The sequence below is a fragment of the Nyctibius grandis genome, chromosome 27 (genome assembly GCF_013368605.1).
Source record: "Nyctibius grandis isolate bNycGra1 chromosome 27, bNycGra1.pri, whole genome shotgun sequence".
NCBI classification, from domain to species: domain Eukaryota; kingdom Metazoa; phylum Chordata; class Aves; order Nyctibiiformes; family Nyctibiidae; genus Nyctibius; species Nyctibius grandis.
The window spans coordinates 1,488,086-1,507,185 of NC_090684.1; the positions used below are offsets into that span (position 1 = coordinate 1,488,086).

At 52.1% G+C, this 19,100-nt stretch overlaps 1 protein-coding gene across 4 annotated transcripts in view; it reads left to right on the plus strand.

Annotated features, from left to right (window-relative positions):
* PLXNA2 (plexin A2) overlaps positions 1-19,100 on the plus strand; it is a 215,217-nt gene that overhangs the window by 85,100 nt on the left and 111,017 nt on the right. For all 4 annotated transcript variants that reach the window (XM_068419454.1, XM_068419456.1, XM_068419457.1 and 1 more), the window contains 2 exons: positions 3,701-4,955; positions 6,561-6,743. In XM_068419454.1, the coding sequence (XP_068275555.1) occupies positions 3,768-4,955; positions 6,561-6,743 (1,371 nt within the window). In that variant the 5' untranslated portion in view covers positions 3,701-3,767. The remainder of the gene's footprint in view (positions 1-3,700; positions 4,956-6,560; positions 6,744-19,100) is intronic.

The following is a 19,100-nucleotide window of genomic DNA, read 5'->3' on the forward strand; positions in this document are numbered from 1 at the left end:
CTGACAGCCTGGTGACCTGCTGGGGAGGTCAGCAGTGCGAGCCAGCCGCTCTCCCTGCTCCCGGCCTCGCAGCAATGAATCTTGTTGGACTATAAAAAGGGCAGAATCCACCTCCAGCTTCGAAAGCAATCGTGGGCCCGTCGCCCCCCTCCCTGCAAGCTCAGTTATTTCTCAGGAGGCTTCATTCTGTGAGGCAGCTCCCCAAACCCACATGGCCTTAGGAGAAAAACTGTAGTGGTTTTATCACCCGCTCTGCTCCCCCTTTGCGGGGTGGTTGGGGACCCTGGTGGCCTCCGGGCCGGGAGCGATGTGGGGACAGCATGGGGAAAAGCCCGTGGCACTGGGCTGAGAGCTGGGGCCGGGAGGGTGGAGGTGAGGGAGCTGGGGTGGGCGCAGGCGCCTTTGCTGTGTCTCAGAGGTGCTGGGCTGTCGGAGCTGCCTCCGGAGGGACGGAGGGTCCCAGGGATGCAGGACCCGCCGGAGCAGAGGCGATGGGTGAGGGCACACGGTGCTGGCGGGGGGGTGCGTATAAATCACTGCTCACAAGACCCCCCCACCCCAAAAGGATACCAGCACCACAAAGCAAACGCAGCTGCCGTGCCGGTGACATCAAAATTGTTCCTTTGAGCCATCATTTTGCATAGGAGATTCTCTTTCTGGTTTTGCTTTAATTTTCCTCTTTTGCTCTTCTTTTTTTTTTTTTTCATGTGCATAAAATACCCCTAATGACAAACTGTGGTGCCCGTGAGTGAGTGACAGCTGGAATAAGAGAAATGACTAATCGGGCCTCCCGAAGCCCTGTCGCATGGAGATTAAATGAGCCCTTTTTTCTTCCCCCCTCAATGAGAATCATGGGCATTTGAATAATAATATTATAGTCTCCATTAGGATGACAGTAGGGGGAAAAAAATCGGCTCAGACCTGTGATTATTCCTTCAATCTAATAATTATTTAAATACCAGATAACTCCTTTCAGCCTTATTGAGGCCTTTCAGCTGCTTGGGTTTACATTGTGTGCCTGAATTTACTCTCTCTTTCACCTTGCGTTACTAATAGCCTCAGATTGCTTTTAAGGCCGTATTTTAAACTCGCTTCCAAAAAAAAAGAGGAAAAATTAATGGTCAAGTAGTATTAAGGATCAGAGTTAAAATCGCTCGCTCTCCTGTTTCCCTGGTGTTTAACTCCCCGGCTGTACTGAGCCATCCCCGACCCCCTCCGTAGGGTGTGCAGTGGGTTTCTGTTGGTGTTTGATGTCTGTATCGCTGGGTGCTGCCTGATCCATGTCCTGCACCCACGTGTTGCCCCCCTGCCTGCCCACCCCGGCCCGGGGCAGCGGGGAGCTGGCAGGAGCTGCTCCCCGGCGTGACACGGAGCCGGGGATGGATCATCATCCCCTGGCTCCTTCGGGTAGGGTGTCAGTTCGTGGCCGTGCTCTGTCATCTTCAAATAGTGTTTGAAAGGGCAGAGTCGTCTTCCTGGATGGTCTCTCTTGCCGTTGGCAGTGACTGTTCACAAACACTCTGCGAAGCCTTCGCAGAGGCACTGCGAAGGGCTTGGGCTTCAGCTGACAGCTCTGCTGCGCGGCAGCTCCAGACGGGCCCTGGCCTTTGTGCAGCCTCTGAGTGAAAACGCTGCTGGAAAAGATGTGAAACTGCTGTGGTCTAAGTGAGGAGCTTCTGCTGGCCCATATGTATATGAAATTTAATTTTTAAAATGTATTAATTTCTAGCTTGCGCTGTTCTTTTCTCACTTTGCAATGGAACAACTCTTTAAAAACCGGAAAGCTGCTGAGCAGGACCGCTGCTGTGTGCCGAGCGTCACAGCGGAGCCCCCCGTTCTCTGCAGAATCTCTCGCACTTTCTGGACTCCCTTGGGCCAGACCCTCTGCTCCAGAAGCATCTCCTCTCCTCAGGGAATGAGGAACTGAGGCAGGCTTTAGTTTTGGGTTCCTGTTAGCGAGGGATGCAAAGCTGCTCTGAGATCCTGGTGCCTGGTAATGCCAGCAGCCCTTGCGTGGGTGGGCAGCGTGGAGAGCCCTCCTCCGAGCAGACCCTCGGGAGCAGTTTGATTTGTGCCTTTTTGAAAGATTCTGGATTCAGAGAACAGTTTTGGGCTGTTCACTGAGAAATTTAATGCTAAGAGCTGGGGAGGTCACCCTGGTGCTGTCGTGGCCGCTTTCTGCCCCAGTCAGCCAAAGGATAATGGGGGTGCAGCAGGGTCTGTCCTAGCTGGGAGAGAGAGAAACCGCTTCAGCCAGCGGTGGGAATTAAGAGACTGGAAATAAGAAGCAAGCAGCTGGGGAAATGTATCCCTGAGCAGAATGAGAAACCCATTACGGCTCTTTCTCCTGTCTTGTCAGTGACACCGAGATGTGCAGCCTAGGGACAGAGCTCCTTTGTCACCTTTCAGAAACACCCATCTCCGGCTCCCGACGTTAACAAGCCTAAAGAGGAGCCGTTCGGTGACACTCGCTTATGAGCTCAGTGTAGGCTTTCAGCAGCGTGAATTATTTTAAATACCAAAATAGGGATCAGCATCAATCAAATCGGTGGCTGCCCGCAGGTGAGGACAGCTGAGCGCGGGCTGTGCTGGGGAGCAGCCTCCTGCATGGCACACGGGGCAGGGGAGGAGACTCAGATCTGCAGAGAGTGCAAATTTCTCCCCAGTGTGTGTGCTTGGGGCTCGCATGGCTGCGGTGGGAGGTGATGGGACTTCGGTGCAGAGAGGGCAGGTGGAATGGTGGCTCGTCCTCAGCCTCTTCCCAGGGCTGGTGTGACCCTGCGGTGCCATGAAGTGGTCTCCAGCTTGAGTCTTACCTTGCCTTGTCCATGTGGGTGAAAACATGTCAGTCGAAGGAGACTCTACTTCTGACTGTAACAGTCAAACGAGCTGTCCATAGAGCTGTTGGGAAGGGCACGTGAGCAATGTGGTTGGCATCGGTCTTCTGGAGCCAGTGTCCAAGCTGTTGCTTCGTGTAGGTTTTAATCATCACCTGCAAATTTTGTTAGAGCAGGAGATTTGCCCAAGACTCACAGATTGGTGGCCTCTCCCCTGCATGTGGTGCTGCTGGCAGTGCTTGGCTGCTGATCTAACCACGCGTGCCCCCACCCTGGTGGCAACTGCTTTTCAGTAGTGAAGCACCTTGTGAAGGCAGTGGGATGTTTCTGCCTGAAAAGCACCTGCAGAGGGGCTGGCTCTGGGAGGGGTGGAGGGGAGATGCCGGCAGCTGTGGTGTGTCTGTGATCAGTGAACTTGTCTGCATGAGAATTCTTCCTCAGGTTTCCGAATTAAATCATAGAGGATTTAAAGGCAGACAACACCTCTTATTTCCTCCGTTGCTTCCAACAACATACCCTGCAGGAGACATCATTTTAGTCAAGATGTAGATTGATGGTTGGGTGTGTGAGCTGCAGGCTTTGTCTTGGGCTGAAGCTGATTATCCCCTCCCATGGCTGAGCAGAGTACGTTATAAACAGCTAAACCACATAACAAACTAACACATAGAGGCTGAACCAAGTGGCAAAACGTCAAGCCTGAACTGTTTACCAATAAGTTAGGAGACCTGCTTAATTCTTGTTGGGCTTAGAGATGTCCTCACTTTATCTCAAGGACTGTGTAATTAGAAAACCTCCTTTGAATTTTATCTGCAGGGCACACTGGATCTAATCCTTTGCTCTGTGTGTTTCTTGTCTTTCCCCAGAACCATGTGAGGGACATTGCTGGGGCCCAGGACACGCGCGGGGAAGACGAAGTTTGCCTTTCCCAGGATGGATCAGAGGAAGAACTGGCCTCGGGTACTGGACTCCGATGGCTGGTCGGTGGCTTTGCTCTGTCTCTTCCTGGCATCGCTCTCCCGAAATGTGTCCAGCAATGCCTTGTTCAGCACTTTCCACTCTGAGAACCGGGACTGGACGTTCAACCACCTAACTGTCCACCAAGGCACTGGAGCAGTCTACGTTGGTGCTATCAACAGGGTTTACAAGCTTTCGGGTAACCTGACCATTTTGGTGGCTCATAAAACTGGTCCCGAGGAGGACAATAAATCCTGCTACCCCCCCCTCATCGTCCAACCATGCAGCGAGATCCTCACCCTCACCAACAATGTCAACAAGCTGCTGATCATTGACTACTCTGAGAACCGGCTGCTGGCTTGTGGCAGCCTGTACCAGGGGGTCTGCAAGCTGCTGCGCCTGGATGACCTCTTCATCTTGGTAGAGCCATCGCACAAAAAGGAGCACTACCTCTCCAGCGTCAACAAGACGGGCACGATGTATGGTGTGATCGTGCGCTCGGAAGGTGAAGATGGGAAGCTCTTCATCGGGACGGCAGTGGATGGGAAGCAGGATTATTTCCCCACCCTCTCCAGCCGCAAACTTCCCCGGGACCCAGAGTCGTCAGCAATGTTGGATTATGAGCTCCACAGTGACTTTGTCTCATCCCTCATCAAAATCCCCTCAGATACCTTGGCCCTTGTTTCGCACTTTGACATCTTCTACATCTATGGTTTTGCCAGTGGTAACTTCGTCTATTTTTTGACTGTCCAGCCGGAGACCCCGGAGGGCGTCTCCATCAACTCCGCCAGCGATCTCTTTTACACGTCTCGCATCGTCCGTCTCTGCAAAGACGACCCCAAGTTCCACTCCTATGTCTCTCTGCCCTTTGGCTGCATCAAGGGGGACACGGAGTACCGCCTCCTGCAAGCGGCGTACCTCTCCAAGCCAGGAGATGTGCTGGCCAAGTCCCTCAACATCACGGCCCAGGAGGATGTCCTCTTTGCCATCTTCTCCAAGGGACAGAAGCAGTACCATCAGCCACCTGATGATTCTGCGCTCTGTGTCTTCCCCATTCGCACAGTCAACGCTCAGATCAAGGACCGCCTGCAGTCCTGCTACCAGGGGGAAGGCAACCTGGAGCTCAACTGGCTGCTGGGGAAAGACGTCCAGTGCACTAAAGCGGTAAGGACACTCTGTTGGCCGTGGTAGCTCTCGAGAACTGGTGTCAATGCCTGGCCCTATGGAACACAAGCTTGCAGAGTAGGATCAGTCTTTCTGTGCCTCAGTTTCCCTGAACACAGAGCAGACACAGTAGTCCTTTTCCCCTTTAATCCATGTTCTATTCAGACAGTTGGTGCTGACAGTGAAAGGAAAGGGGAGCATTAAGGCAGATGAATAAAGGTGTGCAGCTTGCTGGAAGTGTTTGCTGTTCCCACCCCGGAGCTCTGGAAGCTGGAGGAAGGCTCTCGCCCTTCCCCGAGCAGCAGGGTGGTACCAGCAAACTAACAAGATAAATACAAATGACAGTTGCACCTTTTGTATTTTTATTCAGCTGATTTCTTTAATCTTGATTCACATGCAGGTTGTTTCTGGGCTGACTTGGGAATCCCTGGGGCCTTCTTTTGCCAAGCATATTAAGTTTGGCTGCTGGGAAGAGATAAATGTGGGTGAAATGAAATGAAAAAAGGAAGGCAAAGAGAAGCTTGAGTGGTGGTTTGCACAGGGGAGAGTCACCCCGTCGCAGTTACAACTAGATGTGCCTGAGCCTTTGGTAGTTAATGTCGCTTGTGGGAAATGAGTGGATTGCAGTCAGTGTGATGCTGAACAGCCACCCATGTCACCACCCCACCGCCAGTGCCGTGTCGGAGCTCACTGGAGCAATCTCAGCTGATATGGCTTAATTGTACCGAGCTGTCAGCACAAGGATTTTCCCTCCCTCGTGGCAGGTCGTGTCCAGGGAGAAGCTAGAGTTCATGTTCCTTGTGTCCTAGAAAGGAAACTGAGGCACAGAGACGTGGGTTGTAGGAGAGGGCACAGCTGGGCGGTGGAAGGAGCAGGAGTGCATCTTCCCACTGAGCCCTCGGGTGGTTTGTGTTGCCAGAGCCCGTTCCCTGTGTGATCACCCACCTCCCCAGGGCAGCCAGGCTGGTGCTTTCACGTGGGGAAGGTTTCTCTCTGCCATGGAGCTGTTTGTGCCAGAGGGAGGTGGCCGCTCCCGACAGGAGCGAAAAGCAGCGTCCTCTCCTCTCTCGTGGCGTGGGATCAGCCGTGTCCAGCCGTCCTCTGGCTGGTGACTGGCCCGAGCCTGTCCCACGCTGTGCGCGGCAGCGCTGGCACCGCTGCGAGCTGTCAGCACCCTTTGCTGACGTGGGGATGCTGAGCACCTTTCTGCTTGTGCTACTCTGCACCTCTGGAAATTGGGTTGAGAGGAGGTGAAATCAGTGGAGGAGAGGGTTCCTGCATGGCCACGCAGCGGGGCTAAACCCGTGAGAAACCTGGCAGGTTTAGAAGATGAGCAGAAGTGTCTGGTGGACTTAGGGTTCCTCCTCAGCCCTGTCCAAACACATTTTGGAGCAGCTGCAGAGTGTCTTGGCCTCGGGCAGTGAAGAGAACAAGCCATTGAGGAAGGTGGCTGAAGCTGGCAGGGTCCCTGGGCAGGGGGTGGCATGTTGGTGGCTCCCAGCCTGCTGTCAACACTGCCAGCTCCCCTCTGCGTGAGCCCAACTGTGTGGGGCTGCCCTGTACTCCGTGTTTCACTCACGGCTGCCCCAAACCTTGTCTTTCCAGCCAGTCCCCATTGATGACAATTTCTGTGGGCTCGACATCAACCAGCCCCTGGGAGGCTCGACACCGGTGGACGGAGTGACGCTCTTCACCTCCAGCCGGGACCGCATGACTTCCGTTGCTTCCTACGTGTACAACGGCTACAGCGTGGTGTTTGTGGGGACAAAGACGGGCAAGCTGAAGAAGGTAAGCTTATTTCCATGGCTTCGGAGAGCCAGGATCCATTTTCCATCTCTCTCGGGAGACTGTGATGCGCATTGGTGCTGCTGTGTCTTACGGATGTTTCCCAGCGTGAAACTCGGAGACAGTCAGGAGCAAAAATCTGAGGGTCTGGGTCACAGAGAGCCTTGCATCTGCGAGGCAGAGTTCATCCATCAGCACTGTCAGGACAGAGGGGTGTTGCTGTGGTTTCTTTCGAAGCGGAGAAGTGCCAAGCCTCGGGGAAGGTGCAGTGGAAACTGCTGCAGCATTGTCCTGGGAAAGGGACCATGTGAGGCCCCACAGTTCCCATTGCCCTGCGGCGTCACAGCTCCGGAGCATCCCCTCGCCTGGGCTGAGGGCACCTGCCCCGCTTCCAGCCAGCGAGTTCCTTCAGCAGCAGGGTAGGGCAGGTCCCAGCACTGCGCCGGCTCTTGCCTGCGCTGCCTGCCCGTGTGTTACAGCGTTACCCTGGTGTTTGTCTGGGTTTTTTGCATTTTATCATTCAATGAACTGTGGTGTGTGGGTGTTTGTGGGGCTGATGCAGAAATTATCAGGGTAATAGTGGGCCAGTCTGATTAGAGAAAAGAGACAAGCTGGCTTGAATTTCCGAGTAGGAGTGAACCTCAGCAAGCTGTATCCAAGGTCTCGGATCTTTCCTGCTTTTTGACACACTGATGGAAATTCTGTAACAGTTTTGAGTTGTTTCCCAGCAATCCTTCTGCAACTTGTGTAGAAGACTGTGAGTTAGACAGCTTTTGGTGATGGCAAAATTGCTGATGGTGGCAGGATGTTTGGTCATGGAGCGATGGGAATGGGTTAACTTGGCTGCTTTTGGAAACCAAGCCTCAGGGCCAAGTCCTGCTGCTTCTCTCTGCCTCTTACCTCCTGCCTTTCCCTGACAGTTGGGTGATTGATCAGTCCTGGAAGATAACATGCCTCACCCTCTGCAACACAAATGCTGGGGCTAGTTGCCCAGGGCAAAGAGATGCTGCTCTGGAAAGCTGAGATCCTTCAAATTAACCTAAAATACAAATGACAGCGTTAGGTGAACCTGCTAAATGCAGACCCTGCTTCTTCGTACCAGGGAAAGAGTTAACAAATGTAATCAACAGCAGACTGTTAATTTTTTGTGTCCTTAAGCAGCAGGGAATTTCTTCCTCATCTATCCAGGAAGATACAAGGACAGGCAGATACAACACTTGAATGTCTGCATCATTTTAATTACACCAGTTCATTAATATTCATCCAGCACTTTACAAGTGCTGAGTAGTAGAAAATTAGGTGCCTCCCTGGTGCCTCTCGAGTTGCAGCGGGGCAATTTGGAACATGGGGAGAGTGGGCTGGTAAGCAGAGCCCCTCTCCCCCCTGCCAGCCCCCCCGCCGTGGCACGAGGAGCACCGGGATTTTCCTATCGAGATGGATGAAGAGGTGCCCTCAGCATATTGCAAATGCATATGCTGGAGCCTGGAGCCAGCCGTGCAGCCTGGTGCGTGCTGCTCACAGTGTTGGGGGGGTAGGGGAGGTGCCTCACTTAGAGGCAGTTAAAGCAAACATCTTGTGCCTGCACACGAGGCATTTACTGTCGCGTCCCATGAATTATGTAGGATTACAGAAGCAGCAGGCTCTCCAGCACCGTTTAATTCCTTGTGCTAGTCTACATCGAGCACCTACCTTTTGGATGCAAAATTAATCTACTCATGCCCATCCACTTCGTTGTCCAGAGGCAGGCGGCTGGGCAGGACTGGGGGAGATGGGGAAGGAGGGCTGCAGGAATCCTTCACGTTTTACCCGTGTTTGAGCCAGTGGTAAGCAGGCACTGAGAAAATCATCTCGTCTCTCCAGCGAGTTCATTCCAGGCGTTGACTCCAGTCAGCCTTTCATGGCATCTGCCAAGCACTCCTGTGTAGCGTGTATGAGTTGTCTGCAGCTGAGGAGACCCGTGCCTCCTCTTACCATCAGCTGGAGTGATCGCTGTCCCATCCTCTGCTACAGGGGGCTGGGAATGTTGTTCTCTGTCTTGTGGTCCTGTCCACACCTTTAGTAAAGCTTTTGACATGTGGGATTATCTCTTACATGGCCTAAGAGAGGACATGTGAAGCATAGGAAGCGGCTTTGCGTTGAACTGTGGGGCTCTCGGGGCGTTCACTGCAGAGCAGGCGTTGCAGACCCGGTGGGAGGTTAACAGGTTGTCTCCAGTTCTTGTGTGTGTTCCAAGACCAGACATGTCTCCATGTCTCGAAGTCAGCGAGTGCTCAGGATGCTCAGGACTGTAAACATTTCCATCTCTCTTCTTCCCCATATGTGAAATGAGGGTGGTAAAAATGTACGCACCTCGGTAAGTGCCAGAGATTTATATAGATGCCTCGCCTCCTCCAGCTCACCACCTTGCATATCTACCTACACAATTAATGTCTGAAGGCTACGTCACACCTATTCCCTCTCCCACAGCCACTGATTTACTTTGGAAACAAGCTGGTGGCTCAGTCTGGGGTTTCAAAGACAACACTTGTGTAGCTGGAGGAAAGAAGTGAGGGAGCCAGCTCTGAAATCCTTCAAATTTGTCTGTGCTTCCCCGGTGAGAATTCATTACTGGAAATGCTGCGTTATCTCACTGATGTCCTTCTGCCTATTAGCTATTCCCTTCACTGCCTCGTGCAACGTTCCCTAGAAGAGTGGCTGCTGCTGCTCCAGCCTCTCTCCTCTGAAGGAGCTGAATGATGAAGGTCCCCAAGGCCCTGCCCGCCCAGACACCCCTGCCTGCACTCCCCCGGTACAGCCCCGTGCTGTCTGGCTCTGCCCCGTCCTCTGTTTCCTGGGTGCATTTGAAGTCTCTCTTTGCTCTTTTCAGCAGCCAGCACTGGCTGCAAAGGAAGGAGAGGAGTTTTCTGTCCGCTCGGAGCAGCACGGACCCCGCGGCGAGGCTGGCAGCTCTCCCAGGCTGAGCTGGCCGCTTGCTCGGCAGGTTTGGGAGCCCCGCGGGGTCCGGGCAGCCCGGGCAGCTCACCCGCAGAGTCCGCACAGCCCGGCTGTGCCGTGAGATCGGCAGAGGGGTGTTGGTACCAGAGCTGCTGGCAGATAAGTCAATGATATCAGATTAAGTCAGTCGACGATGAACTTGGCATCTTTCCTGTGGGGAACCAGAGCGTTTGCTGGGGTCAGGGTTTGAGTTCAGGGCTGAGGGGGTGCTTGTACCTGCTGTGGCTGCCCAGGACTGTCAGCTGCTCCTCGCAGAGCTGGTGACACACGCGCATGAATCCTGTGTCCTCGGTTACTGCTGAAGGGGAGGAGGATGAATCGATGGATCTATTCTCCATCAAAACCCGGTGCTGGAGGAGGAATCTTCTCCCATAGCTCTGGCTCGGCCAGCCCGCTGCCTCTCGCCGCAGCCTGCCCCTACGCGGGGCGTGCCTTGGGCAGGGGGCTCGCGGGGCATTCGGGGCGTGTGCTGTACGGATTGGCAGCCGCTGCTGTTGAGGACGACTGTCCCTCAGCAGTTTGCTCTAAGTGGGTGAAAAGCAAATGTGCTGATGATGCTGTGACCTCTTGGGTAAAGCACAGGCACATGGGATGCAGTTCTCCCTGCAGCTTGGTGGTCCAGCTCTCCTTCGAAAGTGTCTCAGCTTCATAGTTGGGGGTGCAGGGGTGAAGGGGATTATGTTAAAGACTTAATCATTCAGAATTGTGGATTCCTGCAATAAACCAGTTTTCATCAAGCAAAATTAGGAGAGACATTAATACAACAGTTAACAGCAACTAACTGCTGGGGTGAGATGTGTCGACTTGCTTGTTCTGTTTATGGGCTTCATACAATTCCATCAATATTGATGTATGATGCCTTTGATTTTGACACTAATCATTGCTATGAATTAAATTTGCAGCCGTATAATTAGGACTGCTATTAATAGGGCCTCAAGCTAAGCACTGCTGTGCTAGTTGTCTTTTTCCTGATGGAAAATGGCATCCGTGGAACTTGGCTAACGTGGTGCCTGGTGGGTGCTGAGACTGCCGTGAGTTACACTTGCTGTATTTAGAGGGGCTCCTCTGAAAGGTGGGTGCCTGGAAGGGTCTGACTCGGAGGTTTCCCAAGAACCATACTGGACTTGCCCTTAAACTTCCTAGTAGTTTGCTGCTCTTCTCTTAAGATATATAAACTTAGTGGGAGAGAGAAGGATTGGAGGAAGAAAAGAGTAACCCTCAGTTTGAAGGGCTGCTATCGCAAGCCTTGTTTCCATTTGAGCTCCCCTTCCTCGTGCAAATCTTGCCATGTATTTCTCCCACCCAGTGCTGTTTCAACTCTCTCTGTCCCTGTGCATGCCCAGTTTCATCTCGTCAGGCTGAGCACAGTGGCTGGGATAGCAGCATGGCTCATCACTAAAAATCAATCTTGTATTTCATCCTGAGAGTTGTGTTTCTTATTAGATCTAATAAATCAGTGAAGTGCCCTTCATTCGGCTTGTCAATGGAGGACATTGTTTGCGATCAAGAATAAATAAATGTCTCTTCTATGTCTGACAGTGCACAGTCTATGTTTTACTTTACCATCATACTATTTATGCCTGCTGTAGGCAAACCCCATTCCTGCAGCGGGAGCCTGCAGCCTCGCCGTCCCTTGCCTCCCTTCACGTGGGTTGGGTGTGCTCCTGGACGTGCACGTAGGATGGCTCCCAGGGCACAGCAGTGACGGTGACGTTATACCTGGTTTTCACCCAGCTCTGAGTTGCTCCAGTGGCGACAAGGCTGTTGCATCGTCTGTACTCGGTGTAAACTTTGGTGCTACAGGCAAGAACCCAGGTTAGGTTATTTCAGATGCCCTGAGGCGAAGGGTAGCGTGTGTGTCTCCATTCACACCCCACCCTCCTGGATAAATGGGTGTCAGACGTCGTTCTGAACTCCTGTAACACTCTGTCCCAATGGCAGCTGCGCTGTACATGGCTTGGATCAATTCTGGCATGCAAGGTCACCCGTGAAGAGCTGCCTGGGGTCTGTCTGGAGGAGAAGTGCTACAGAAAAATACGTAGTGCTGTAACTATTTTTCATGATTGGAAACACGTTCCTGTGTACCTGTTGAATGCCTGAGCGCGTGGTGCGTAATGTCTGTCCTCGCTTTCAACGAAGGCGAACCTCTGCTTTGCAAGGGACACTGATAACTCATCGCAGTCAGGGGAAAGGCGAACTGTAAGTGTGTTGTTGCGTCTTGATATGCGATATTTTTATTCATCTTGGCTGATTTAATTTGTTCCATTAGTGGGAATAAAATAGATCTTTCACAATGAAATATACGTCTGAACCTGTCCTTATCTGACTTCATTCTATGGATAGTTATCTCATCCTTTTAATTTATCCTTAATTATCACCCCCGCACACATTCCATAGCACTTCAGGAAAAAGTCAGTTGCATCAGTGTGTAGCGAAGCCAAGAGGACATCAGGCTGTTATTGAGCAGATGAAAACCATCCGTCTGCAGACACCTTCCAAAGGAGACGCCTGGTTTTAGCTATAGGTTGTGAGGTCGGATGCTTTGCTGGCTTTGTGATCAATCCATCACCCTCGGAGCACAGACCTCTGTCCCAGCAGAGGTGTAAGATGGCAGATGACTCTTGCTTGACTGAAGAAGTTGTTTAATTGAGACTGAAGAAGTTGTTTAATTGAAAGGTCTGAGAAACAAGTCCCTGTTTCTTGCCCTACGATGTCAAATAAGGGGGTATTTATTTGGTACTGTGATTTGTTCTGGTGTGGTTGGAGAAGCTGGAATTCTTTTTCTCCCTAAACAAGGGTTTTCCAGCCTCAGACAGTAATTCCCCTTTGCTTCCATCTGTGTAAAGAGGGTGCTGTCAAACCGTGACTGCAGAAATGTGTTCCCAAACTGCCCGATGGTCCTTTACATTTGTTATTGTTAGTAGCCAGAAGTTGGAGTCTTACTGATTAATTGGAATTTGTGCATTTGTGAAGATAGATCGAAGCCAAAGGAGAGCATTAACGTGCCTGTTTCAGGGCTGGAGAAGGGGCAGAGCTGCCAAGTCCCTCTGGACTCTGGTTTTGAGCAGTTCAGGAACGTCCCTACCAGCTCTTACAGGCGTGAAATTGGCCTCCTCTTCTGCCGACGTTACTTCTCTAGTTCTGTTATCTGTTGCCTGGCAGAGCAAGAAAAATAAGAAAAAAAAGAGAAGTTGGGATGTATTTTTATAGCTGCTGGAGAGCTTAAGGGGCAAGTGTTCAGGAAATGCTATGTGAAATGGAGCCAGGTGGGCTCGGAGTCTGCTTTAATCTGTTTCTTGGCTCCTGAGATGGCGATGACTCCGGTTCTTGTTCAGGTTCGGGCACCTTGAAAAATCAGCTTGAAACTTTTGAGTGCAACAAGTACATCTTGTTCGTTTCCAAATGAAGTGGAGCTAGTAAAGGCTGCAAGTGGCTGGGCAGTGTTATGTGTGACAGCCTGCCTCGGAGATCTCACCAGCTCCACCAGCACCCCAAGGCAAGGGGCTCCGCGGGCCGAAAGGGGTTTCTCTTGAAGAGCTCTTTCGGTAGATTCATTTCTGGGATTTGGTCCTGGCACTCCCTGTCACACGCTCTTATTGATTGTCTTGAACATCACGAGTGTAGGACAAGTTCTGCTGGTGGTGCCCACAGGAGGGTTCCTGGGGAAGGAGCACTGGCAACGCCTGGGAGTTTTGACGTGGAGTCTCTCTCGGTGCCTCCCTTAGGTGCACACAGCCTTAAACCACAAAAACGTCCCCTTTCTCAGCCTTCCCAGCGCTCCTGGGATTTCTGCAGGCAGGAATAAAGCTGGGAGCAGCACACATGAGGGTAAAGGGAGTTTTGAGGTGCATCAGTCCGTGTACTTTGGGACTAGTTACCAAAGTAACTGTTGGGAAATAGATACCAAAAAGGCTGTTTTTCCCCCTTGTGCGTATGTGGTTTTTTTCTTTCATGTATTTAGAAGATAATTAATCCCCACACCTTTTTTAAGAAGAGATATTATCTGTCTTTTATGAGGATGAAGTGAGGCAGAAGTTATTCCTCCTCCGATTCATGCTAGAAGCAGAGCTACATTTTCATCTAGTTCAGTAATGGATTTCTTCTTGAAGTAATCTTGGTGAAAAATATCAGGAAATACCAAACTGTTTTGTGAATTCATGTTAGTTTTTCTGACTGTCCCCTGCTTTCCTCGGGGTGTAAATCTGCAGAAGTTGCTGTGTTCTGGATGTGGTTGGTTTTGGGGGGGGAAGGGCAGTGTTAGCCTCCTGCCTTTCTATTTATGAGTCAAGAAGTTCATGCTTTCTTTACTATATATATATTTTTCTGCAGGCTTTTAAAATCCTCAGAGGTCAAAATAACACGGGTTTTGGTCCATTTGTAAGATCTTAAATCCCCGGGTGGCAAGAAATACTGTGAGAAGACCATGCTATGTTGCTTCTCTAAATGCCTTCTTGAGGCAAAAAAACGAACGTGGAAAACACGAATGCGCTGGGAGAGACGGGGGAATCTGCAGGAGGAGTCCTGCCTGCCAGCATGGCCCCCGCACTGCTGCTGCAAAAAGATTGGGATTGGGGAAAATTGGGGAGCGAAATGCCACGCGAAGGCAGTGCCGCTGGGCTTGTGGTGGGACTTGCTGCTAGGCTTTCCCTTGTGCGTCTGACTGATGCTGCCTTTAGTATTTCCTCAATCCCCCAATCAAGTTTACTGCCCATTGTTGTTACAGTTGCTTTTTTGCTGCCGGCCAGGGCAACAACAGCGTTAGCGGGGCTGTAAAATACTGCTGGGTTGGCGAAGGCAAATCCATCACTTGACCGTCTGCCCGATATTTATGGCTGTGCCAGACGGGCGCGGATTGGATGCGGCCGGTCTCTCTATTAGCGTGAGTCCATTACGCCTGTTATGATGCATGGTCTCCCCACCTCCCCCTGCCTTTTATTACCCTCTTTTCATTTCTGCCGAGATGCATGGACAGGCAGATGCCTACATCTCCCAGGCCTTCAGGGAGCTCTCTGCAGCCCGCCCAGCCTGCGCAGTGAAGGAGGGAGATGAACCCCCGGCCACAGCAGGGAGCTCCCAGGGGCTGGGGAGTGCAGAGCCCGGGGGAATTTTGCGCCGGAGAAGTTCCCCTGGGCCTGTGGTGAGGCCGTAGGCTTTCCTGGCTGTGACTTGGACAAAAAGAGCAACAAAATACTCAGTCTAAACCTGACTGCTGCTTATTACCAGCAGTGGTAGCAACTCCTGGCTCTTCTCCCAGCCATCCCCTGCATGCACGCTGTCTAGGCTCTGATGTATTCAGTCTTCCCATGCGTTTAGGCTTTGATTGTGTTTTTTTTTTTCCCCACTGTCACCTTAACTGTAGGCTGGAAGGTTATGGTCATCCATCAGGTGTGTCTCAAAAAAATCTCAGATGATGCTCCGGCAGGGGGATAAAATCATAAACCTTTTCCCAGCCCCATGCTCCAGGGCCTGCTGCCGCACCGCGAACCCGTGCAATCCCACCGAAACTGGGGCCGACGGCTGGCGGGGCCAGAGCTGCTGCTGCCTGACCGTGAGCTGTCGCCCCGCGGGGTCTGCACGGAGCTTTGCATCGTGCTCCCGGCCAGCGCTGGGGCCACCAGCCACTGCCAGGCCGTGCTGGGAAGCCTGCTGGGACCAGGGGAGGATGGTGGAGGAATAATTGGCTGAGCCAGGGTTTAAGGTTCCTCCGACACGCAGGCAGCAGCACGGGCAGGCCTGGAATAATTAGCGAGTGGCTTTGGCAGCGTTTGTCCCATCACCCCCCGCCTGCTCCTCGGCCGGGACCCTGTCACCTTTCCCAGTTGTTCCCTCTCGCTTGGCTACACGTCTTTGCATCAAATAGATACACGTAGATGAAAGCGGCGTGCATTTAAAATGAATGTACACATCATACAGCCTAGCTATTACACAGTGCGGGATTCTTTTTGTGGTAAGCTGCTAAATTATTTATTGTGTGCTGGGCTTTAATCTCATCAACCTGCCTGCAGGCCTTACACAAACCAGCCCGAGCATCCTGCGAGGCGCGTGAGGTGGGCAGCACAAAGCCTGCCGTGACTGTAGGTGGCAATTGTTTGTCTTGCCGCGGCCTTTCCCTCCTCCCATCCCCTCATTAAAAGCAGAGGGGCTGCTGAGGTTGGTCATTGCCACTAACTCAGAGAGTGATTTGCGTTTGCAGCTTGGAGAGGATGCCAATCCTGAGATCCCATTAGTCGGAAAGAACGAGAGTTGGTCCCTTGAGCTGCTCAAAGTAAAGAAAAAAGGGTGAGGAAGAGACGCTGGGGTAAACCAGGGTCTTTCAAGTAAACATCGCTGTGCCTCCAGCTGGGAGCTCTCACCTTCCCGAGCGGCTGGGAGCGTTCGCAGCTCTGAGTTAACATTTGGCTGACTAATGCGATGTTTGCTTTTGCTCGTCATCCTGCAGCCAGTGGCTTATTAGTGGGAAACCAGAGCATCCCTTTGCCTGCTTTCAGTTCTGAGTTTCTTTGATGCTTTTTGCCTGACACGCTTAAAGCTTCCCGCTCCGAGAGACTTTGTGCCACAAACCCAAGTGGGCCTGCAGAAGCGAAGGGGCTATCCTGGTCTTATGTGCTTAAATTAGTACGTGGTGGAGTTGGAATAAAACCAGAGTCCCTTCCTCCCACCTCCTCCTTTCTTTTGACTGTCAGACCAATTGCACCTCTTGAGTATATTGAACACCACACCTGTGTTCCCCTCGTGATGCTGTTCCTCTGAGGAGCTGTCGGAGGGTTTCTTGCAGTGTTTTTGTTTTCTGCTGGAGATGTGTCCTGCAGCTTGCGCATATTAATTAAAAGCTAAAGTGGAAATTCCCTTGGTGTGCTTCAGCCCAGCTGCCTCGAGAGCTGACCCCATGTTTCCAGCACTTTTCCCGTTTAACTGGTAGGACATTTAATCAAGGGACAACAGACGCTGTCTCCTGTTTCCCTACTGCTTGTTAAACTCGGCACGAGGGATGCTGCTGTGTGGGGAAGGGACTGAGGGTCCTGAGCTCCTTTTCTCTCTCCAGGAGCATGACTGGGGACTTACCATCTATAAACTCCAAAGGCTTAACTTTGGACTTACTTTCAGCAGTTTGGACTGGATTTACCCGTCCTTGCAAGGGGGAAGCACTGACCTTTAGAAAAGCTGTGGGACTTAAACGATTACAGCATGGTCAGAGAGGAAGATATCCACGTAACGAATGAAAGCAAAGCATTTGATATTGGTATCTGAGAGAGCAATCAAATCCTCTGTGTACAGGGAAACCCTGCTGCCACTGGTGGGGTTTGGCTGGTACCAGCAGCTTCAGAGTCCAGATTGCCATGGAAATGCAGCAGCAACGGCCACAGAAACTGTGTGCAGATACAGGGTGAACAGCACAAAATGCCAGTTATGGGGTGCGAGAACAGTGGCTCAATATTTGCTTGAGAAAACAAACACGCTTAATGTTTTTCAAACATGCTGCATCGAGACTGTGATTGTTAAGAAACCTGTGATCAGAGGCACCAGGCAGCCCAGGTTCAGCAGGATCAATGTGTTATTCCTCGAGGAGCACTAAAGAGCAGCCGATGCCTTCTGGAAAATGTTGATAAAGCTCTCTTTTTAGAATCATTTCTGCTTCTCTTGCACAAATGTCCTATTTCTTGTTTGTATGTGTGCCTTCTTCATTCACTCTTTTATTATTAGGGACATTTACATGAAAACAGCATTTTTTGCTCTCGCAGCATATTCCCCAATTGCAGCTGCGCTTCCTCAGCCAGAGATCTCCACCTTCCCTTGGAACGGGGCTGCCCTCTCTCCTGGGTGCGATTGCATCGGCGCTGGTTTGGGGACACGCACATGGGACGGCTCATCCCCAGGCGAGGCAGCCGCTGTGTTCCCGTGCTCCAGAGAGGGATGTGACAGCTCTGTGTTTGTCCCTTGCTCTCTGCTCTCTTTAAGCCATCGTGTAAGTTGGCTGGGCTGCTCAGTGGTTCGTTTTCTCCCGTGCGTAGGAATTGTTTGTACCTTTCCAGCAGAAAGAGGCCAGTGTAAAATCCCTGAGCGGGGAGGAGTCCTCTCAGGGTTTCCTCCAGTGACTGGCTCTGGCTGTAGAGCTTTAGGCAGCAGGAGAAGCAGTTTTGAAAAGAGCCAATGGAGATGTCTGGCAGATAGTGAGTGCGTGTGGTAATGTGGATTAAAGCAAAAATCCAAAAGCTGGTGTTTAGGGCGAAAGTGATGACATAAACCATGTGGGGTGATATATTTCACCCCAGACCCTGCTTCAAAGAGGCAGCGTGAGCTGAACTCCCTCCCCTTAGCAGGGACCTGGGGGACCTTTGCTTTCTTGGGTGTCTCGCTCAGCTCTGCACGTGGGAGATGTGAACTCCAGATGTGTTAAGCACATCTTTAATTTCCTCTAGCTCTGTTTCTGCTGTAGGTTTGCTTTGGGGGTTTGGCATTTAGGTGTGTTTTTGCTGCCGTCTTGATAAGCTTGGGATAACCCAAAAAAAGGGGAGAAGCCTTCAGGAGAGCAGGGGCTGCTGTGCCACCCTGCCTGGGGCTGCGGGATGGGGAGCACCCCCCTCTGCCCCCGCCGCACTGCTCTGGTCGAGCCCAGCACCCCCGTGCCTGGCAGGAGCTCTGCGGCTGCTGATTCATGGAAGCAAATGGTTGGAGAGGTGAAATTCCTCCCCTCTCTGCTTCTCTCACCCCTGACCCTGCTACATTTCTTCCTTCTGACCCCTGAATTTCAAAACTGACCTTCTGTGTCATGTGGGAGGGAGGGCAGGCAGCAGGGCAAGCAAAGGGCAAGCCGAGTTTGGCTGTATTTGGGAGGTGGGGGAGGTAAAGCTGAAAGCTGAGTGTTGGAGGCGTGAGGAAGCTGTGGGGCTGGGTGCGAGCGCGGGGCTGCTGGGACAGGAGCGGGTGCTCCTGCTCCATCTTGAACACTTGCTGGTGCATTTTGTTTCCTGGAATGTAAAATGCAAGCGAACGGCTGAGCTCGTGTGTGTCACCACCACCCTCTGCGCTGGCTCTCACCGCCCTGCCGGGACGTGGCAAACCCACCGTGGGCTGGTGTTGGGCGATGGCTCTGATGGCAGCAGGCAGGGAGAGCTGTGTGTGATGCTCGTGGCGTTCGGCTTTTAACACATAGGTTCGTGGCAGCTCTTTCTCCGTGTCTTCTCAAGCAGCAAGGGCTGGGGACGTGGGGGATGGCTCAGCCTCCATGGGCTATGGCGTGTCTGCTCCCAAACCCAGACAAACGGGGTGCGCTGGCACAGGCATCTTGTCTCAGCTTGCTTCTGCGTGGCCTTGGGCTGAACAACACCAGCAAAATATGCTTTTTCCCTTGCAGTAAAATGGCAGAGG